The 24,116-nt window shown below is 39.6% G+C and overlaps 1 protein-coding gene across 1 annotated transcript; it reads left to right on the forward strand.

Moving 5' to 3' along the window:
• The first annotated feature begins 817 nt into the window (after positions 1 to 817).
• Positions 818 to 18,991, forward strand: LOC139719736 (uncharacterized). The gene is made up of 10 exons (XM_071631126.1): positions 818 to 903; positions 3,347 to 6,594; positions 7,654 to 7,859; positions 8,422 to 8,556; positions 10,046 to 10,321; positions 11,343 to 11,453; positions 12,810 to 12,932; positions 16,101 to 16,248; positions 17,347 to 17,534; positions 18,878 to 18,991. Exons 1-10 carry the CDS (start codon positions 818 to 820, stop codon positions 18,989 to 18,991), a joined length of 4,635 nt encoding a protein of 1,544 aa, XP_071487227.1.
• The last annotated feature ends 5,125 nt before the right edge of the window (positions 18,992 to 24,116 follow it).

Below are 24,116 nucleotides of genomic sequence, written 5' to 3' on the forward strand. Positions count from 1 at the left end.
TTCATGTCTCTCATTGCGTTAGATTGGTCTTTTGTTATCATTGCTATCTTGGAGGGCCTATAATGTGCAAATGAATTTCAATATGTTAATTTTTGCAATTTGTACTTTTCTGCCTTGGAGGACAAAACCGAATGTGTTCACTCATGCGTAAAGTTTCACTTTGTATGAACCTACCAGGTTGATAGCCAATTAAATTACCGTTGATATGGTATATGACACAATGATTTTTATCAAAATCTTCTATGGAAAATATTAACTGGAAAGAGTGTTTATTTTATTTATTTATTTTTTTTGCTGAGTGTATTATGCACAACGTTACGATATGAAAGATTTTTGCGTCTTCACTAGTTTTTTTTATTGACCCATTACTCCATCACTCGATCCATTGCTACTAATACCAAGCCTTGCTAATACCCAAGAAAACAGATTTCTTCCGAGAGAAAGAGGGAAATATGCCTACTGAGCGAGATGGATTCGAAAAGAGAGGGAGAGGACGGGACGGTGGTCTCGAAGTTTACAAACTGGTTTAAACGGATCAGTAGAGAGCGCTGTCTACTTTGGTCCTGCCTTTCGCAATAATCGTGCGCCAGGGATCTCTGCATGTAATCATGCGCTAAACTAGCTACAGTGTGTGCATGCATCGCGTGATGATATGTACACACAGTATGCGCGCGAGCTGCATTGATATGTTCGCTTCATTACCACTCGTATACTTTCTAGTAGATCTACAGTCGTATTGTTTTCCTGAAATATATGCCGTATTCCAGAGCCACTTGTCTATCCAGACCTAAATCTCAGTAAGATGGAATGAAGTGAAATGGCTGGTGAACTGCAGGATGCTCTCCGCACATTCGCACTTCAAAAGCTGAAGGAACTGCAGACATCCACCAACGAAGAAGGCAGGTCAGTGCAAAACAGTGACACAGTGTCCTTGACAGTGGGGCCTAACAAACAACAGACGTGCATTTAGATCGTGCAGTTGTGTTTGCACCAAGTGTGTAGATAGTAATAATAATGAATGTGTAGTAAATTGTATTGTAAATAATTGTATTTCAGATCCATTTCAGATATTTTGGAGTCACATCAAGTTGTCACTCGCAGTGAGAAATTGTGTAAAACTTATGAAGTTAATTAGAATCCTACATTGTCATTTGACATTGACTGAGACGACTGCCATTAATCATTAATGCTAACGTTGTTAAAGGTATTAGCCCACATTTGTAAACCTGCAGCAATTGGTCTCATAGTTAGCATGGCGTTTGGGTATGATTGCAGTAACACCTGTGCAAAATTTTGTTCCAATTAGTCCATTACTTTCATAAAAATAAATGAAAATGCACCGTATGCATGCGTATAACACTCGCTAGCTCCGGTCCACGTACATACTACATGCATGCGATACATGTGTATTAAAGTTACATGTACATGTACGTAGCTAGCCCGCGCTGGTAATTCAATTTTGGGTCGGGTTGACCCGGTTTGAAAATTGATTTTAAAACGATGATTTTCTCTCTTTTATCGAATGGTATAGACAAAGAGCAACAGGTGAGGTATGTTACTGTTATAACTTGTACTTGAAGTCATATTGGACCTGTTTTATGCAGTTTTGATTTTCGTGGGTTTGCAAATGTGGGCTAATACCTTTAACCGTTACAGTCTAACAACAGTTACCGGGTATGTTTTACAGCAGTTTTCACACGAGGGTAGAGTCTGATGATGATGTTCTTGCTGCACTTTCCAGCCATATTTTCGCAGCTAGTATAGAAACCTGATGTTGTCAGGATATGTGGTGGTGTTTCATGTTGGTAGTGGTTAAATTTATTTATTGTAAGGCAAAGTCTGCCGCTGTCTGCGGTCAACACACGTAATCGTATCGCAGGGCTGCCAACTCTCACACATTGAGTGTGCACGTGTGAGACTCGCGCAATTCAACCAATTTTGACCGTCTCACTCTGATAAACGAAATCTCACGCTATACCCCCAAAATGGAATGTACATGACTACAAAAATAAATACATGTATATCTCTAAATTCTCTGATATTCCGAATATCGATATGCCCAAGCCCAAAATTGCGAGATTTTCCCACGCGGGTGTAAAGCTTAACCAATAATAATTGTTTTCGGTTCGCGCACAAAGACGAGCTATTGGATTACGATTGCTTTCTACCTATACCACGAGAGCGTAGCTCGTACTTTTGGCAAATTACAGTACATGTACAACGTGTATGGCTATGACGTGTGCTTTACATCGCTTTACATACACTGACTGTGTACGTAGTACGTGCGTACGTACGGCCGCACAGCAGGCCGCTCGGGGCTAGCCAGGAGGTCGCTCCGCTCCCACGCAGTGTCTCACGCCAAACTCTCACTCAAGGTTGGCAGCCCTGGTATCGATGATACACGCTTGTAGTATTGTACGGTTCACGACTATGGCAAGCCACATGATCACTCTCAACAGGTGGCTGTAATTGCTACAAAGTTCTGTGTGTACAAAACTGTACGTGGTGGCATAGCATACTTGTAAGATGTATGTCTTACCAGTTTTGTTGGGCATTAAAAGAACAGAGTGAATGCTTTTTCAAACTTTTTGTTCCTATCTAAATTTTGTTAAAGAATGTTATATTGAGCTTTGAAGGGAAGGCTACATGTAACATGTTGACATTTCTGTCTGTGTGATCTTCATTTGTTTTCTTTTTTGTGGTTGGGATATTTGCAAGGAACTTCATGGGCTTTTCAGAAACAAAATATTGCATTATTGGTAGCAGAAAGCACTGCCAGTGTACCACATTCTGCTCGAACATGCACATAATATGTGTAGATTCCTACCTACATGTGTAATCCCCAGCTGTTCTAACTTGTACTTGTAGTTGTATTGTACAGTCAATTAGCAGTGCTGGGCTTCAATGCAAAGTACACTCTCACAAAAGGTAAAAGTGTACTATGGTCTAATTTCTATAATAGTCTTTACCCAGTGTTGTACACATGCAGAATAGCACAAAGAAACTGTTTATTGTTATACAGACTTACGTACATGTACAAGTAGCATTAAATGTTCAGAATATTGCTTTGAGCCAACTACCGTGTACATGTACTGTAGTTGGAGGCTACAGTCCTTTTTGATACAGTGATTATCCATACTTTAACCCTGCAAAAAAAAAAACACTTTTTTTTTTTTTTTTTTGTCTGACTGATTTAGGGTCAGTTCACCTTGATAGTGATTTTTGCACATCATATTCTATTGAATGTACCTCTGTTGAACCAGATCAGTTTGTGTCATCTGTTTGGAACAAGTACTAACTATAGTTCACTGAAGTTGATTTTTTCATTATTTTGTCAATTTCTCAGATCTGATGAACAACCAAAGTCTCAAAGGATTAAGATCAACCGGCAGTTATCAAAGCGCCTGGCCCAAGATGAAGAGAGGATTGAAGCGTCCAAGCCTGGTCAACCTAGCTTGCCATCCACTAATGAGAAGGCTGGGCATCGAGCACCAGTGGCGGTAGCAGATGAAGCTATCGGTGTTAGTGATGCCAGAGAAGGTCACGTTACTGAAGCTGAGCAGATTGGGGAAGCGAAGCGTGCTTCTTTTTTGCAGAGTAAAATGCTACAGGCTAACAGACTTCATGTATCTGAGGAACAATGTGCCAAAGAATCAAATCAGAAAGTGGGATTGGGTGATGCAAATTCATCCAAAACATCAAAGGATAGTCCAGCTACCACATCTGCCAGCGATGCAGCAAAGAAAGAAACTGTTCTGCCATTGCAAGGATCATTACTTTTTGAAAAGGCGGCAGAAAAACTTGGCACCACTGCAGAAAAGAAAACCATACAGATAAAGATACCCACCAAATTGTTTCAATCAGCCAGCAAGTCTCCAAACACTGCAGTGAAAGGAAATGGCGGTGACACGAAGTCGGACAGTGGCAGTGAGGACGAGAGTGATGGCAGTGAGAGTGACACTTCAGCCGTCGACGGACTTCCGTGGAGAAAGATTCTTGAGGATGGGGAACTCACACCAACCTCAGACTCTGATGGGGAAGAAGCCGGGGAGGGAGCCAAGGAGGGAGGGAAGGAGGATGCCGAAATGTTGAGGGAGAATGAGAGCAAGGAGAATCTTGCCGCAGACGAAGGGACTGAGATTAGTGAGAAAGAGAAGAAATCTTCATCCAAGCACAAACACAAGAGTAAGCACAAGAAACACAGCCACAAAAAGAGCAAGCGAAAGAAGAAGAAAAGCAAACACAAGTCCAGTAAAAGCAAGGAGAGAGATAAAAGTGAGAAGGATGCGGGTTCTCACTCAAAATCTGAGGGTCTTAAGAAGCCTGATGAGAAATCTTTGAAAAATGATAAATCTGGTTGTCCAGATGAATCAAATGTCAAAGAGACAACTACTAAAAAATCAGCACAGGATTTTAATCTTAATAGCAAAACTTTGAGTGCAGGAGAGCGGGCTTCTAAATTAGGAAACACAGGGACTACTGAAGTGAAAAAGGAAAGGAATTCCTCGGCAAGTGAAAGGAAAATGGACTGTGATAAGAAAGATTCGGGGAAGGATTTGTCAAGTGGGTCATCCAAGAAGATTAGCCATGATGAAAAATACAGAGAAGAGATTCAAGCTGAAGAAAGAAAGACCAGCAAGTCAGAAACAAGTTCTTTGGGTAAGTCTGAATCAAGTTCTTCGGGTAAACAGGAAGAGAGAAGACGCAGCTCATCCAATCCTCGCTCCGAAACACGGGAAAGCGATGACGGCTGCCATCATGAGAGGAGAGAGAGAAGGAAGGCGGGGAAACATGAGAAAGATGAGCGAAGTCACAAGGAAAAGAGAGAGAAGAGACGCAGTAGGGAGTCGAGGGATGGCGATAGTACGAGAAGCAAAACCAGCTCAACAAAGCCCTCTGCAGTAGTGAAGATGCAGCATCTGGAGGAAGAGTTTGGGTCGGTCAAAGAGTCGAGGAAAACTCTGAAGGCACATAAGCATAAAGTAAAGAAAGAAGAGACACAAATTGAGGGAGCTAAGGCATCTCTGACTATCAGTGTTCCGACATCATCTGAGACTGTTGAGCCAGAGGTGGTCATGGAAGAGGATTGCATTAGTGATGAAAAGAAATACGATGGAAAGAGTGAACCAAGCACTGCTGGTGGACAAGATGCAAAAGCAGCCATATCAGAACAAGCAGAGTTAGATGAAAGCAGTTGTGAAACAACTGAGAAGTTAGGGGAGATATCAGTGAAAGAAAATGACAAAATGCCTTCAGCAGAGTCTGATACTGCTGATAAAGCAGGAACACATACTGGCAGCGCTTCCAGTATACCTGAACCAGCTCCTGAATCTTTTCTTATTGGAAATGCTGCCACCCACGTTGAAGTTCAGAAGGATGAATCTAATGTCACAGTGAAAAGAGAAAAGATGCCGCCAGACAGTGACACTAAGCTTCCCACAAGTGACAATGGTGCCAAAGGGGTAAACGCAGGAATATCTGTCATTCTTGGAAATGTGCTAGATGTTGAGGCAAAGGACGCAAGCAAAACAACAGGAGTGGAAAAATCAAAAACAAGAGAATCTTGTGTGGACAATATAGATGTAGAAGATGTGAAACATACTGTTGATGAAGGAACAGCCCAACCTGAGAAGACAGGAGAAAATATAGAAAGTTTGAAAAGCCAGCTCAAAGATTCAGATGGCTTAAAAAAGAGCAGCGGTAGCAAACAAAAAGAAAGCGATAAAAAAGGGAAGAGTGATTTGGGACAAGAACCATCTTCAGTGCCAGTTGATGACCATGTTCAGAACACTCTTGCTGTGAAGTTGGAGAAAGAGGAGAGTGCAAAATCTAAAGAAAAGGAGAAGGAAGAAGAGAAAGAGGAGGGAGCATTGGAGAGTGAAATTGAAGAAGGGGAAATTTCTCATAAGCATAAAAAGAGCAAGAAAAAAGATAAGAAAAAAGGAAGCAAAGAAAGAGAGAAACAAAGTAAAGAAAGGGACAAAGAGAAGGACAAACGTGCCAGCAGGGACCGGGACAGAGACTCGAGGACGAAGAGACGCCATTCAGAATCAAAATCAAGCTCGCGTTCGCACAAGAAGCACAAGCGATCTCGATCAAAGACTCCCTCCCCCAGCAGTGAGGATAGTGACATCAGCATAGACAAGGATTCCATGGTAGAGAAGTCTGTCTTCAGTGAGTCCAAGGGTGTCTGGATCACTACCATGGTGCCCCGCGAAGACTCCCGGGAGCCGTCATCGCCAGAAGACGATCCGAGGCAGTACCGGGACAGCGACAGCAGACGCGGCTACAGGGATTCCCGCCGGCGGGATTATGGCAGCGAATTCCGGAGCGAGAGGAGGAGCGTCTTCGACAGACTCGGGTTTGGCCAACGTGACCGATTCGACCGACGGTCGAGGTACGACGGCTACCGCAGGCGACGCCGATCCTACTCCAGATCCAGATCCAGGTCTCGATCCTGGTCACCGGTGCTAGAGATTGACAAGAAGAAGCTCCTGGAGATTGCCAAGGCCAATGCACTCTCAAAGATGCAAACTGGAGAGATACCAGCTCACCTCCCAGTTCCAGAATCCATACGCAAAGCTGCAGACACAAGTAAGATTTTATGTAGGGGGTAACAATTTGGATATTTCCATCTAAAACTTGATTTTAATGTAATGATACGATGTTGAAAATAGGAATGTGAAAATTATTAGGCATTCAGTCTTGCAGATTCATAAATTGATTAGTCATTCCTGTAGAACAAGTAATTTTCATGTATGTTTTGAGAGCAAGGTTGTTTTACTAGAGGCAGGAATCCCTATATGAAAACAAAGTATGTACAAGTCAGTGCTTAATTTTATGGAAAAACTAGATATATCGCTACGGCGACTGATATGCCTCCGCCATAATGCATGGTTCTCCTAATAGGTCTATAGTACAATGTCTTGACATGTAAGTTTCATGATGATACCTTGAGTTACTTTTGAGATATGGAGGAAAAAGTGCAATTCAGCACTTTCACTTGACCTTTGACCTTTTGGCAAGAAACTTCCCACAGAATATATATTGGGTAATACATGTATACATCAAGTTTTAAAAAAAAAACCTTCAGGCATTGCATAAATATAAGGAAAGTAGTGATATTTTGAGGAGTTGACCTTGACCTTTGACCCCCTGACCTTTGAACCATGACCCCCAACTTCCCTAGATAATCACTGCCCATTGGAACAAGCATACTAAGTTCCATGAAGATACCTTGAACCATTTGCGAGATATGGAGAAAAACATGAATTTTCAACCTTTTTTTTATCACAAAATAACCTGTGACCTTTGACCTTTGACCCCGTGACCCTAAAATCCAAACAAAGTATTATCCCCCCAGGATATACCCTCATACCAAGTTTGATGTAAAACCACCCACGGTTCTTGAGATATCGACAAAAACAAAACGGGACGGACGTACGTACGGACGGATGGACGACCCGAAAACATAATGCCTCCGGCCACTTCGTTGGCGGAGGCATAAAAAAGTCCGTAAATTTTCAGGTTTGCTTGGAATTTCTTAACTGATTATTTTCATGTTGAAGCAAAGTAAAAGAGAAATTATATTCTTCTAATATTTGGTTGTGCCTTTGATTGTTTCCCAAACCCCACCTGACTTTTTGACAATAGTGCAAACCAATCAGTCAATCCAGCGGTTCACAGAGCAATGCATGGCGTTTGCCAACACCCATGGGGAGAGCTCAGATGAGTCACCGGTCAACAGACCCGTCAGATCCAGCGACGAGGAGGATGAGGAGGAGAGCGACGTCCCGAAGCCATTTGTGCGACATCCCTTTAAGGTCAAGGAAGCTGTACCCATTGTCATGAACATCAAGGCAAGAATGGCAATTTTTTTCGTTCACAGTGGTTACACTTTCAATTCTTGATTAATCTCCAATAAGTACCAGTTAAGCTCGATATTTTTTGTGTGATTTCTTTTTTGAGCTGAGCAGCTCAAAGACATATTCGCAGGTTCTTGAATTCGCGCTGCACAATTGTCAACCCATTCAAAATGTGCAGAGCAAATTGTGAAGATATTTTTGCAGGTTTAGAATTTGTGCTATCCAAAAGTAGCGCGAAATACGCAGAAGTTAATGTACAGCTGTACTGTGAAAATTTATGCGTTTACAATAGTCCAATCTGTCAGTGAAGACGTAGACACATGATAGCATGCCACACATGGAGAAAAGAATTTTAAGTCTTCAAATGAACAAAACCTCAAAGTGTTAATAGCATGATTTATTTCATATACAGTTATTTATTTTATGTCTGAAATATTAGCATATGCCACTTTGTCTTTATGATTGTGTAAATGAGATATAGTGATATAAGAATAGCTACCAAGACATACTGTATTTACATGTAACATATTGTCAAATTCAACTCCCAATCTTGCAGAATGCAGTGCAGATTCCAGTTGCGAGCAAAGACAAATTGAGAGTGCAATTCCCAGTGTCCAGTGGGTCGCAGCATCGCAAGAAAGAAGTGGAAATTGCTGTTGCTGTTGCCAATGACCCCTACGGACAGTGGACAGTGAGTGCAGAGAGGGTCAATAGGGGTGATCAAGGGGCAATAATCAAGGGGTCAAGGGGTGATCAAGGGGCAATACATTGTGCTTGCCTAGTGGCAGATTGTTGTATATATATATATGCCGGCATTCTTTGTTAGCCAGTGGTCACAGATGTCCCACACTACATTGTAACCTGAACTCGTGAATGATCAAGGATTACGCCATTGACGTAGTCCCCAGTGTTTCCTCTTGGCATTCCTGAAGGACTGTGTGGCTGTATTATGCCTCAGTTTCATAAAGATCAAGGTGTTTGAGAATGATTTTAATGTTTGTGCAACAGCTTGGTACGTTCACAACCAAGCGATGTGAGTTTATGAAGTAAAGTTGCGTGTGATAACTTACATTCATTCTGTAAAGCAACTTGTAGCTATGCCTTGTTATGTGATAGTGTGGTGTTCTTTTGTTGAGATAAAAGGTATAGACTTCGCATTTCAAATCACTTATAACAAGCTTTGCCTCTATGAGTGAATATCTACAAATGTCTGCATACCTTCCTTTAACCCTAACTAGGCGGGGGGCCTCCAAGGCCCCGACGTTCCACGTGATGTATCGCTATCGCGAAAAGCTATCGCCGCGACGTTTCATTTATGACTTTTTTCTTTCGAGTCTCCTGCATCTTTCAACACCAAATTTGCGATGCCCGGGTGCGCAGTTCCAAAGTTGCACATAAATATGTACGTGCATGTCGGACCAAAAATTGCTCGAAAACGTGAATTCGTGTACAATTTCAATGCAAACTGTGCTTACAGGCAAATTTCATAAAAGCATGATTATTTGGGGGTTTTATTGATTAAAATAAATTTATAACATATTTTCTTGTTTGGGACAATGTCGCGGACAAATTTCATCGAAAAAACAATAAAAAACATGAGGTCGAAAAAACATAGGAATACATAAGAAATTCAAAAAACAATAAAATACTGAAGAATATTTACACAAGAAATGTGCTGTTTTGAGCTTTATTTAGTTATTTATGCCAAATTGTCTGATTTCATGCATCATGCATAAATTAGCATAATTTAGCATAAATGATAATTTTGTGAAAAATTAACTTCATGGTACTTTAGATTACGTCATAGGCAATGTGGGTGCCAATTTTCGTCGCGATCGCGCAGTCAACGGCCGAAATCTGGAGGGGGGCCTGGCCCCCCCACCCCCGTTTCTATAATCTACCTAAATAGCCCGGCCTAGTTTAGGTTTAAACATGATTTGAACAACCATTTGCAGTAGCAGAAAGTAATTTATTTGATTTGCTTTTGTCACTTCATCATTTAAATGTAAAATGAATTTGTAGGGTTTACAGAGATTTTTTTAAAAACATTTTTTATAAAGGCCCGCAAGTGGTTATTTTTGTGGTGATTGCAGCAAGCAAAAATAAGATTAGAAGTTGACTGGGAATATTGTGTTATGTCCTCAAGCACGATGTACAATTTTCTTTCCATCCTTGCAAAGACCGTAGAGCAGGCGGCCTCTGCCACGAAGCCAAAGGCCAAACCATCAACAGCTGCCAGTGCCACGGGGACCACTCCTTCAACAGCTACCTCCACACCGGGGACTACAGCAGCAAACCCGTCGGGGGCGGGGTCATCAAGTGCAGTCACCACAGTGGCAGCTGTAGCCAGCGCCCCTACCCCAACGGCTGCTCCGAATATTCCAGGGGTCACCAACGTCGTCCCTCCACAGCAGGTTGAAGACAAGGACAAAGTCTTTGAGGATTCACCGGGCTTTGTAAGTTGATGCTCATTATGAAATTAAGATTAGTATGCAGGAAAGTTTGTGATCATGAACAATCTTAAAGACGATCCAATGTAGATGTCTTTGTATGAGCATCCATGCAAGATGAAAATTGTCATAGAAACAGTGATGGTGTCATTACAGTGCACTCCCGTTATAACGAAATGCTCGGGACCGGCAGTTTTCTTTCATTATAACGAAATTTCGTTATAACCGAACAAATACAATATATAACGAAAACAAGGAAACCACGTATATATATCATATTCTGTTTGCTGAATACTCATCATTCACTGGAAAGCTATGTGAAATGGGATGGGATTATTGTATTACAATATTAAACGCAAGTTCCCCTCAGAAATTGTGCATGACACAAGGAGCGAACACACAGTGATGTGAAGCATTCGCCCGTGCAGAGACACTATAAATGCTTGTTCCGCTACGTATTTTCGAAAGCAATTCGCATTTTGTTATAACGGAGCACATTTCTTTTATTTTTCTTTGTCAGTGGCGCTCGGAAAAGACTTCGTTATAATGAAAATTTTGTTATAACCGTGTTCGTTATAACCGAATTTTGTACCATAGGCTTTAATGGTGAATTTTGGGACCAGAAGTTTTACTTCGTTATAACGAAATTTCGTTATAACCGTGTTCGTTGTAACGGGAGTGCACTGTACATATCAAATATATTTTTTGGCAGATAAAAATTAAAGAAATAAATGTCGTAGCTACACCAGTCCTGCATTGTAAGCATATGGTACAATGCTCTCCCATTATAACGAAACAGTTATATAACAAAATTCCGGTTACAACGAAGTAAAAATTCAGGCCACGAGATTATCCACTCTATGTATTTTATTGTTTATAAGTTCAATTATAACAAAAAAAAATTGATATAACAAAAGGAAACCGCTGGTCCCGAGGACTTCGTGATAACGGGAGTTCACTGTACTGCACTAACTCTTTTGAATTTAGTTGCTCTGAAATCTCTCTCTCCATTACTACTTGCCATCAGGCCTATGACATCAGTGCCATCGTGTCAGCCAGACTGAAGGCAGCGAGGGCGCTACAGTCCAACCCAAACAACGTGGAAGCTCTCACTGTCTTACACCACTCGCAGAGACAGGTTTGCCTTCCACTCGTTCTCTTTCTCGTTCCTGTAGACATGGCTCGACACTAACTTTTTTGTTTGGTGGCCCGATGGGGCCACCAAAATCCTAAATTTCAAATTTTTGTTGGCCCGAGAGAAAAATTTGGTGGCCCGAAACAAAAGCAATAAAAAACATTGGAAGTCCTTTTTTTTAATGAGTCAAATATTTAAGTTTTATGATAGTAAGAATTAGAAGTTGGACATATCTACTCATAAATAAACTTCAACAAACTTGCAACACTCACTCTCAGGCACTCATTCAGTCCTTTTCATCCATCCTTTAAACAAATTTAACTGCTAATTTCCGGCGCAAAAAGTTACAAATTTATTGATATACTTTTCAAAAAATTTTGGAGGCCCGAGGCGGGCCACCAAATTTGCCCTTTTTTAAAATTTGGTGGACGGACTTTCATTTTTGGTGGCCCCGGGCCACCGGGCCACTGTTAGTGTCGAGCCCTGCTGTAGAGTCTTAACGCTAACCAGGCCAGGATTTTTTGACTTTCTGTGGCCGCGGGAGGGTTGAATTTATCCTGAGATCTCCATTGTCCATTGCGTAATTGCCATGAAAATTGGCACATGCATTACCTGTGCTGTAATTAACCAAACTATAAAGAAAGAAATTGAAATTTTCTTTTTTTATTATAATTTGTATTAAGTAGTATTTCTAATATATATGTGTGAAAGCATACATTTTACTCTCTATCAGAAAATAAAGGTCCTAGAATCCTAATTTTTTTTGATAATATTCTTTGTAGCATTACTAACAATGTACTTCAAAAAAAAAATCTGATATCAAATTGCCAGATTTTCACAAAATTAGTGTCATAAGATGTGCGAGACTTGAAAGTAAAAGGTCTGAGTGGCACAGTCAAAAAATTTGTCATGATGGAATGGTCATGGAAAATGTTAAGGCCATTCTGGGGGTCAAGTCCACAGCACACTGCACTGTCAAACCGGTCGCACAACTCTGGAGGCAAGCCGGGTCATGTGACTCAGCACTGCACACTATGTGATCAGACTACATAGCTGGGCTTATCACTGTACTGGTGTCGGTACATTACATGTGTACTGTAGCATGATTGGCTGATTCTTATATAAAGTGTGGGCCATTTTTAGTTCATTTACAGCACCTGTGACATCATAATGAACATGCTTGTTTTTCTCCCTTTCTTTCTCTCTTTCTCTCTTCCTCTCTCTCTCTCTAGAGCTTTGTAGTCCGTTTCACAAAAGTGGCCGAAATAAAGAGAGATTGAATAAAAGGAAATACATGAAACTTGCCATTACAATGCTGTGACCTTTGACTTTTGTGGTTTCCCTCAATCACATGCGTAGATCCAGACCTGGGCTCACAGCAGTCAGAAGCCTGGTCTCTTCACTGGCAGCACCGATGCCACTTTCCTCAATCCTCAGCAGCTGGCTAACCCCAATCCTAAAAACCAGGCCTGGATCAAGAAGGTATGTAGCACCATTCCGACAACCCCATGGCTCCCAAGACATCAAGATACATTACTAGTGTTGCTCAAGATTTTGGAAATCACACAATTCTATTTTGTTCTTATCCTCTCGAAACTCCTCATTTTGAACAACGTGATAAACATTATTGCAATAATTAAAAAATTGACTACCATAGATTTAGGGAATAACTTATAAATAACCACAACAATATGTAGTGTTTTTGCAGGGTAGCTTGTGACTGAGTATGGTATCCCTAAAGTGTTATTATAGTAATGATTACTTGACTCAGTAGTACTGTCATATATTTTCTTTCATAATTCTGCTGATAAACCAACCTTTGAGTGTTCTTTCAGTCCCATTCAGCAAGTTAGAAATGAAATTGACAAACCAACAAATGGAATATGTAACCAAGATTGGAATATATTGACCTTTTTTACAATCTACTACTTATTCTTTCATGACTAGAAATCTTTTCCTAAGTGTTTTATTTCAGATGTTACCGTGTACTCTATTTCTAGCTCCTATTCGATACGTGTTACTTTTGCAGACATTGGCCATTATCTTTTTGTATTATATGTTGATACGCCCTTTTAATACGTTACATGTCTTCCCTACTTTATGTTCATCAGTATATCCACACCCAGAAGTGTATGTGTCGATATATCCCTTCCTATGTCTGATTGTTATTTTGTTTGTCTTTCTGTCTATCCATCTCTCTATTTCAATTTATGATCTAATAATGGATGTATTGACTGATATCCATCCATCTGCCTTCTTCTTTATCTGTTCATACCTCTTCTTTGCTTTTGTGTTGTTGTTTTTTTTTGTGTGTGTGGTTTTTTTTTGTGTGCTTTACTTGACTCGATAGGAAGGTGATACATGATATTATTTGTGTGTTGATTATTGTTCATTTAGTTTAGTATTTACAGAGTAACATTAACCATGCATTGATCTCTATACGTCTTGTGTTTAATCTGCTGTTGTAGATAATTACATTTAAATTGCAAAAGACTTTGCTGAGAATAATTATTGAACTTCTGTCTCATGGGTATTCATGAACCTACTTTCCTTTCTCAGTTATGAATGTAAATATTTTTCTCTCTCACTCTTCTTACCTTTTTTCTGTCTGTGTATCTTTATCATGAAAGTCCATCAGAAGTTTAATAATTACTCTCAGCATACCGTTGACTTTTCTTTTTGCAGCCTGTGACATGTTTCCAGGGTTGTCAGCAATTTATTTTTCTTCGACAAAAATGGCAAAAATAAACAAATTTGTTGCCAGAAGGCATGTGCAACAAAAACGCATAAGTAACAAGTATTACGCAGTTGGTATGTGTCAAGTTCTGTCAATATATGTGATTTCTAATTAGGCATTACCTGATAGAAATGTTTCAAACATATTTCATTTCCAAGGTGTGTGAAAATAAACTAGTGATAGAGAAATTCATTTGGAAACCAATCCACCCCTCGTGGAAAGTGGAATAGCACTTCTTCTCTGTCTGTCACATGGGACATCCTGGCATTCCATGGCATGTCCCATTTGAGAGACAGGGGGATTTTCAGATCCTATCTGACTTACCTGGAAACTTGTTACAGGTGGCAATCGCATACGGCAGTGCAGTAATTAGCGACAGGCGAGATTGGAGAACTGGCTGAATCATGATTTTAAAAAAGCTGGACGTCGTATGGTGGGTAAAGAATATTTCATTTCAGCACATTTATGCAGGGAAATTAGTCCACAGAAGAACAAGCAATAACAATAAAATTGAGCAGTGAGGCAGGGGTAAAAAGGGAAGGGGGAATCTTTCAATAAATGTATGCAATGAAAAAAAAAGAAGGAAACTGGAAAGTTTGTTTGGTTTGCATTGTGTTTAGATTCAATAGAGAATGTTCATAGATAAGATGGGATGTGATTTTGTTTTGCTTGTACTATGGTTTAGAGATGAAATATAATAATGCCATTCTATTCCCAGGCTTGTACAAATACGAATATACACATCTGTATAGAAACACAATACAATCTTGTCAATGGTCCGCTTGTGTGTTTCTGAATGCTGTTCTTAAAAAAAAAAAGAAAAAAAAAAAACCCCACCAAAAACGAACAAACAAAACAAAGATGTATAATATACCTTTGATATAAATATTGATCATTCAAGTTGATGTGGACTGATCATTTCCTGAGTGCTGAAATCAAATATTCTTTGGAGATAAAAAAAAAGCAAAGGGCTGACGTGGTGCTATCTGAGTGTAATGGCAATCGTTTGTATTTGTAGGCAACAATATTTCTGAACATGCTCGTAGCTGAAATCAAACTATTGTTGTTGTCTTTTTTGTTGTTTGAAATGTGAATGGAAAATTACGTTGGATAGTGTTATCTTTTGCTTCGCAGTTTAATCGTGGTATGTAAATACAAATACAGAACCAACAATCCTGTCCTAAAGATGACGACATCTTTCCGTTTTTTCAAACCCCCCCCCCAAAAAAAAAAAAAGATGCATTTTTAAGACAAAAAGTAAGAAATTTGTTTGACAACATGAAGTCGTCTTTTTCTAAAACATTTGGCTTTGATAACTAAATATGTGTAGTCATGTACTGCCAAAACAGATTTCAGTAAATGTGGGTGTGACATGTCATAGGTTTATTCGTAATCAATAAACCTGTCAGTTCATGTAGATATATTGGCATCTGTTATTTTGTACTCTAATCATTCTTTTTTCCCATCTTCATATTTACTACCCACTTTCTTCTCAATTTGCAAAACACACTTGCTGACTCCAACACAAATTGAATGTAATACACACATTATCACTGCAATGTACTCTGAAATAAACAAATATGTGGGATGGTTTGCATTCCCGATCCAACATGTTTCTCATGCAAATACCTTGTGTATGCACATGCTTGCTTACACTTGTGCTCACACACTCACCAACACACAAACTCAACACACTCTGACACCAATATGCTCTTTCACACTCATTCTTATCAATACACAAACACAACATATATACCCTCACACTAATATGCTCATTCACACTCTCTCACACACTGTTGTATCATACACACTATAACACCAACCACACACACACACACTTCAAAATACACACTGTATTACTCACTGTTGATGATAAACATCACTACACGACCACACACAATGCGACCACACAGGACATGTTCAAGACAGCGGCGCCAGTCAGCACCGACATCGGACTCTCCCTCATGCAGAAGATGGGCTGGCGACAGGGGGAGGGTCTTGGCAAGAACAAAGAGGGCGCTATCAACCCTCTTCTGCTAGAAATCAAGACTGATAGACAAGGTTAGTGGACAATCTACTCTAAATAGCAGCTTCAGTAACATTTGAATAACATGGACTGTGACAATAGTTTGTAGGAGCTCAATTACAAATTAGATGGTTATTTTGCTTGGAAGGTAGGCTTCCAGCATTGTAAACCTTACTGCATTCATTCATTTATTTCAGTTCTTTAATTCTGTCCATTTGCATTACATGACTGGCTCCATTTCTGTGCACACTAGGGCCTTAAAAATAGTCACTGGTTTTGGGCCTGACTTTAATACAGATGCTTCCGATGGAACTGGACCCCATGGAAGGCCAGCTTAGCATAGCTGAATATGGGCTATCCAGCCATCCTCTCAGATGGAAATGAACAAACAAACAAACAAGGCCTGTGACTGCCCATCCTGCCAAAAGTAGACTGACGTACACAGGGTCCCATCTCATGAAACTTGTTATCAGGATTTCAGTTGCTTTAAACAACTATTGTAACCTGTTATTGATAAGTTTATGAAACAGGACTCTGGATAAAATATGCAATGCCTATCGTTATGGTTAAAGGTACAGTTACCTTTGGGAGCAGTGATTTAAAAATGTTTGAGGTATCACATTTGATGCATATGTGTCAGTCAGTTGTATCACAAAACATCCTACCATGTAAAAATTTTGCAGTAAAGCCTAAAATATATAGGAGATAATTTTTCTCAATAAACCGTAATTGTAGACGGTTTAGTCTGGAAACATTTTTATTGTAACTATTGTTCACATTTTGTGTATTTAGCAATACTTAACAACGATTATACGGATTCAAATTTTTACAGTGGTTGTTTCTATCCCTAACTCATATTTTAGAACTATTTCAAAGCTCTGATGCTGGGTTTTTGTTTCATCTGCAAATGGTAAATTATGCCTTTTAATCCTGTTCATTTTGCTTTACAATGGCCAGTTCTTTTTTCTTTACACACTAGGGCCTAAAAAATAGTCATTGATTTTGGGCCTAATCTGCAGATGCCTTCCCATGGAAGTAACAAGATTCAACCTGTGACTATCCTGACAAAAATAGACCGACGTTTTTGCAATGCCTATGATTAATTCCCTAAATGCCTGATGTTTGCTGCCCAGGTCTGGTCGCCGAGGCGGAGAAGCCGAAGAAGAAGGGTGACGTGTCAAAGGTCATCCGCAAGGACCTGTCCGGCAAGCACCCCGTGATGGCGCTCAACGAGCTGTGCAGCAAGAAGCACTGGGGGAAGGCCGTCTTTGAGCTGCTGCGTGAGGATGGACCGGCCCACAAGAAGAACTTCCTGTTTAAGGTATGTGGCTGCTTCATAGACACTTAAGCTCGCGGCACACTATACGACTTACGACTATACTACCTTATGACCATAAGACCAGATCGTACGACCTGGCAACGCACACTATACGACTGACCTTACAACCAGGCTTATGACTGTTCTGGCTTCAGTACATTTTACCAATGAGTATTAAAGCACACGCAGTGCGCACTGCACACGCTTGCATTATACTGTACATATGTACCTTGAATGGCTGAAAGCCCACGACCGGTTGTGGAAATTCAGCACATCAAATCTCTACGACTGGCACTAAAGATCCAGTCGTACGACTGTTACTGGCAAGACTGGTGACGTCACACTTCCGGTCTTAAGGTCATACGTCCAGTCAGATCGTACAGTGTGTGGCGGGCTTTAGATGGATGAATTGTAGACCTCGGGATAAGATTAGAACTTAGTTAATTAATGTAAAGCACCTACAGGCTGGAGTGGATTACTATGTAGTGACCACTGTCGATACATTATCAAAATGTCTGCAGTGTTTGAGCTCTCAATAGACATGAAAGCTGAGAAAGATTAAAAACAGATTGTTATCCCCTCGCTACTCACCCCCTCCCCCCCCCCCCGAAAAAAAAAGATAAATACATAAAGTTTGGCTTCTTCAGTTTTAGCCTGATTACAAGGGTTTCATCTCAAATTCTAAATTAGCTGTGTTAGTAGCTGTTCCTGCTTTTTTGCATCTAACCCAGGTTGGTAGTTTCACATGTATGATAGTGTGGGTAGGTTATTCAGAATAAAATTTTGGCAGACTGTATGTCATTCGTATGTCAAAAGCCTAGAGTCGTAATAAATGAGAAGTGCTTTTAAGCAGAATAAATGACACTATAAACCCTTCAGCCACTGAAGACTGTGTACATAATGGCCTTTGTATCACTGGAAGGTACAGTAATATGGCTCTCATTTCGACAACATTGTACATGTATATGATATGAAATAGGTCACTATTATGTTTAATTTCTTTCTATTTTTGAAGTTATGTTTATTTGAAAGCCTATGACCTTACCAAGAGAATGGTGTGTCACAGAGGTAATCCTGACATACATATTTGTTGACCTTTGACCTTTTTCAAATCACATAATTATGTATTCTATATGAAAACAAAAAATGGTATTAAAAACATAAAACTGTTTTAAAAAGAGGCGTTTTAGGGATAAATAAGACTGGAAGGTTCAGGTGTTTCAGTGACTAATGGGTTAAACTGGCGAGAATAATAATGGCTTTGCAAAAACAAACAAACAAACAAACAACCAAACAACCTTAGATATGACAATGCTTGCATTTCCGCTTTACACCCACACACACAGGTCCGTGTGAGAAATGAGGAATACATACCTACGATCACCTCCGGCAACAAGAAAGACGCCAAGGCCATGGCAGCCACAGTGGCCCTGCAAAAAATGGGACTCATACCGACGTAGTGAAGGCAACTTGTCACGTACCTGCTGCATTACTTGCATGATTACCAACCCTTCATCTCTGATAAATTGCTGTTGAAAATGTTGATGAACATTCAGAGACCATTTATGAAAGGTGTTTCCTCCAGGAAAACCTTTTGTGTGTTTGTTGCTGTTACTTGCCCAGTGAAGACAACATTGTATGCAAATTTAAAATTCTTGCATTCCTCATACAAAGTTACCTCACTCCCACCAGTTGCTTTGTTTGGGAGAGGTAGAACATGTGTAGGGATGCCACCAGAAGCTACCACTAGGGATTCTACCGCAAGCTACCACTTTGGATGCCTTTGGATGCAATCACTAGCTACCACTTTGGATGCAACCACTAGCTACCACTTTGTATGCAACCACTAGCTACTGGGGATGCTATTATAGGCTACCACTTGGGCTGCAACTGCAGTATATTGCCAGGCATGCTGTCACTGTCGAGCACACATGGGATGCTATTGCAGTCTACAACTTTGGATGCTACCACAGTCTACAACTTTAGATGCTATCACAGCCTACCACTAGGGATGCTACCATAGGCTACAATTAGGGATGCTACTACAGGTTACACCTAGGGACGCTACCCCAGGCTACAGTACCACAGTATACCGCCAGCCATGCTGTCACAATCCAGCACTTTGGATGCTGTCACAGTGTACTTACTATTTTGTAGGCTGCTACCACAGCCGACAACCAACGAGGGACACTATCACAGTCTACCACTTACGCTGCTACCACAGGCTACCACTAGTGAAACTTGTCAATGCTAGACGTAATTTACACCCTGCCATGGAAGCACTTACAAAGCAGGGGGTTTGAGGCTGATATAAGTACACCGGTATGTTCTTTTTGCAAAACTACAAATACTTGTACTGATTTGATAGTTTACAAAGATTGAGCTCAAGCTAATACAGAATGTGGTGGAGTTTGTGATATTTTGATAGTGAGCAACCCTGTTTTACTTACTTGGTTGGTAAGATTTTTAAAGTGGCTGAAGGTTTCTTTGTTTTCTCATACATGTAAATGCAATATATAAGTCTTGGCGATGTTTAACTAATTATGATTTACCAACTGAATGCACCCCAAAAACAAACAAACAAACAAACAAACAAACACACAAGCAAATTAACTGTTCCTTCATGCGCTCGTACAAGTGTGTTCTTTTAACTTCGACACTTTGACTGAGTATTCACTGTCATAGGACCAATGATAATGATATGGTACTTGTTTATAAAACAAGATGAGGTTCCAGTTTTCCTTATTAGTGTCTCAGTTGCAAGTTCACTTGTGTGATTGGAATAGCATAACCAATCTTGAATCTAATCAGAGCACACCTGTAAATTGGACTGGGGTTTCTATGCGGGAGAGGTGTTGTCCTCTAAAAGACAAGGCATTACAGAAATGTTTTAATCTGTGGAGTATGTTTTAAGCAACTGTGTCTTTTAACTTGAGACCTCACTACAGTGTAATGTGTGCTTAGTTAGTGTTGAGATTTACTGCAGTGAATCACAAAATGTGCTTGTTTATTGTGCAGCTTTTGCTTGGCATTTTTGTAAGCAACGAGGCATGTATTTGGATGTGTTTGCACCACGGTGTGTATTCTTTGTGCCCTTCGACCGGCCATACATTTATACAGTAAGAACAAGAAGATAACTTTGCTTGGTAAATGTTGTCACACTTGTCAAGCTAGTGGACCTGGGCCCGGTTTTATGAAGAGTTATAATTGATCATATAGTTGATTTCTATCATAAGTCTATGGCAGCCTGTGTGTTAAGGAAATTTATTTTATACTCAATTATATCTTTTGATAAAATGGGGCCCAGATGGGATCGCAAGTTCTGTTGATAAATAGTGTAGAGAATAGCAGAAGTAAGGTCTTTCTTTTTTTTAATACATGTACATGTATTATCAATGTTTTGACCTTTCATCCATTGATTTGCCAGTCTTTTACAGTCATTTGGGACATTTTTCACAAAGATTAATGTCAAACATCATAGAATGTTTCACATGTGAGGAAGATATTGTTTTTAACATTAATTTTATGAATTATCGAGAAGTAAACGGTCTACACATCAACATCACCTATTTTCTTTTCATTTTGCATTTTAATTATAATAGTTTTTTTTTTTGATGGAAAATAACTCCTTCATCTAAACCTGTAACAAGGAGCTTATCAGAACATCACATATTAAATGCCATCTTGTTCTTGCTGAGATCCAAATCCAAGAGAAATTTTTATAACAATTTGTCATGTAGTGTTCATTCAACCTTGAAATAGAGCCTGTGCTTTAAAAATAATGTTTTTCAAAAATATAAAACGTTTACGACAGCTCCCCACGGACAGAGAGGATACAACTCAAGATTCCTTGCTGCAGTTGGAAATGGTTTGGAGATTTTTTGTTTTCTCTGTCTCTGATTGGCAGTGATTGCATCATGGTTGAGGATTATTGGTTGTATGAACTCTGCAAAGCAAGAGGTGAACTGTATTTGTATGAAAAGATAGATTCAATAAATGATCACCAACCATGATGCTGATGTATCTGTTGTGGTTTCTTGTATGTACATTATTCAGTGCACACTTTGATGAAAATCTTTCATTTGCAAGGCCTTTATGAGGAATTTACCTCAAATATGTAGATTCAGTTAATGCAGAAATATTAAAATGTACACTGTAGTACACATTAGCGAAGTTTGCAGAAGATTGGACAATCCAAACGTTATGATTTCTTGCAGTTTTGGTTAAATCCATGTGTCTTCATCACTCAAAATGAAGACTGCAATAATTTCAAATGTCACTCTAGGACAACTATTTCCAGGCAAATCTACAAAAATTAAAGTCAAGTGCTCTTTCATTATGCAGGAAAATTTGGATTGTCTGAATATCAAACTTCACATACAACTGTACAAACTACACACTTATAATACATGTATTTCTGCATTAATTCAATCCACATGTGGCATACATGTACTGTATTATGTGTGGGGTCATTTACTCCCCTTTAGTACATTACTGTACTCTTCTCACTTCAGTAGGTGAAATAACTATGTTAGCGTTTATAAGTCATAACTTGCTCACAGGTATAAGATACTAATGTATGAATTTTCACTGACATAGTTGAAATACACTGTACATGTACAAGAGCTTTTTGTATATGTAGATTGTTCTTGTTACAAGAATCTTTGGAAATAGGGAGGAAAAGGTGATCAACAAAGTCTTTTGAAGTACATTTGTACAGTGCACTCCCATTATACATGTACATGTATTATAATTACACTTATCACAAAACCCTCATGACAATGAAGTAAAAATTTAAGTCCTCAGATTACCACCTATACATGTACAAATGTACATGTATATCTTTACATACTTTACTGTTCCACTATAACAAAATTTTGGTATAATGACAGAAAACCACCAGTCCCAAGAACTTGTTATAACATGAGTGCACTGTATTCAGTTTTCTGATCAAACGAAAGGTGTGATTTCATCCATTCATATATTAGTTTTCATATTCCTCACACAGTACACTGACTGTACTGATGCATACGTGTATTCAGTAGTACACATTACTGAAGTGTACAGTACATGATACATGTCATTTTCGTGCATACACACCAAACAATCAACACACCAAACTCAGACCAGTACAGAGGATATCTGACAATATTTTATTTCAGCATTGCACTAGAGAACATTCACATACAGTATCTTCTTCATAACAAGCACAGATTGTGAATAACTGGGACATATGAAATCAAACCAAGTGTAATGCTGTATTCACCGAATTCTTCAAGGTAGATCAACTGTTGAAGACTAGTCCCGAGTATACTCAGGCAGGGATCTACGGGAAAAGTGTGTTATAGCAAAATCAACTCGTCCTCAACAGGTTAACTGGGACCTCAAGACGGTCATTTGACTACATGACACATGACTGCCATATCACTTGGAAGAAAATGTCATTATTTTTCAAGGAATACTGGAAGAAATAAACTTCATGTCTTGGAATGTGAAAGCATAATATCCCTGCCACGTCTTCAGCAGAACGTGAAGGTAATTATACCCTCGAGAAATGAAGTTTGAAGGAGGTAGGTAGAAAGGTATCAGTGTGTGGTGGGGCGGTGGGTCTGTTGGAAATGTTGCGGATCAAACAACTTCTCCACTTTTCAAGCAAGTCAAAAGAAATTTGGCATATGTACACTATTGAGCTTTTACACTAACTTCTACAGCACAGTTTGTATGGTGTAGCCAGCCAACTTTTGGAACAAAGAGTAAGATTAAGTGGTAAGGGAGGACTTTTTACAGTATACCAAAGGAATGGTAGAGTTCTGGTTGAGATGGGGATTTGGGTTTTAACTTTTTGTGAGATAATTAGAAATCACTTATATAATATTAAAAAGGATATGATTCTAAGAGGGACTAAACGTTTATTTGATGAAAATTGGATCTGAAATGGATTGGATATCCAGAAAAAAAAAAAGAGTTAATAAAGGTGGGACCCACCATTTACATGTATTAGGACCGCTTTGTTTTACTTTGTTTTTATGCCTCCGCAACGAAGTGGCCGGAGGCATTATGTTTTCGGGTCGTCCGTCCGTCCGTCCGTCCGTCCGTCCGTACGTCCGTCCGTACGTCCGTCCGTCCGTCCCGTTTTGTTTTTGTCGATATCTCAAGAACCGTGTGGTGGTTTTACATCAAACTTGGTATGAGGGTATATCCTTGGGGGATAATACTTTGTGTGGATTTTAGGGTCACAGGGTCAAAGGTCAAAGGTCACAGGTTATTTTGTGAAAAAAAATTTGAAATTTCATGTTTTTCTCCATATCTCGCAAATGGTTCAAGGTATCTTCATGGAACTTAGTGTATATGCTTGTACCGATGGGCAGTGATTATCTAGGGAAGTTGGGGGTCATGGGTCAAAGGTCAGGGGTCAAAGGTCAAGGTCAACTCCTCAAAATATCACTACTTTCCTTAAAATGCAATATGTCTGAAGGTTTTTTTTTTTTAACTTGATGTATGGCATGTATTACCCATTATATATTTTTGGGGAAGTTTCTTGCCAAAAGGGTCAAAGGTCAAAAGGTCAAAGGTCAAGTGAAAGTG

The sequence above is a fragment of the Diadema antillarum genome, unplaced genomic scaffold (assembly GCF_040938485.1).
Source record: "Diadema antillarum isolate AM-2024a unplaced genomic scaffold, OU_Dant_1.0 scf00000114, whole genome shotgun sequence".
NCBI lineage: Eukaryota > Metazoa > Echinodermata > Echinoidea > Diadematoida > Diadematidae > Diadema > Diadema antillarum.

Coding starts and splice junctions, on each gene's coding strand:
- LOC139719736 (XM_071631126.1), top strand. CDS start 818: ATGGCTGGTGAACTGCAGGATGCTCTCCGCACATTCGCACTTCAAAAG. Junction 16,249..17,346: donor AATCAAGACTGATAGACAAG/GTTAGTGGACAA, acceptor TTTGCTGCCCAG/GTCTGGTCGCCGAGGCGGAG. Junction 17,535..18,877: donor AGAAGAACTTCCTGTTTAAG/GTATGTGGCTGC, acceptor CCACACACACAG/GTCCGTGTGAGAAATGAGGA.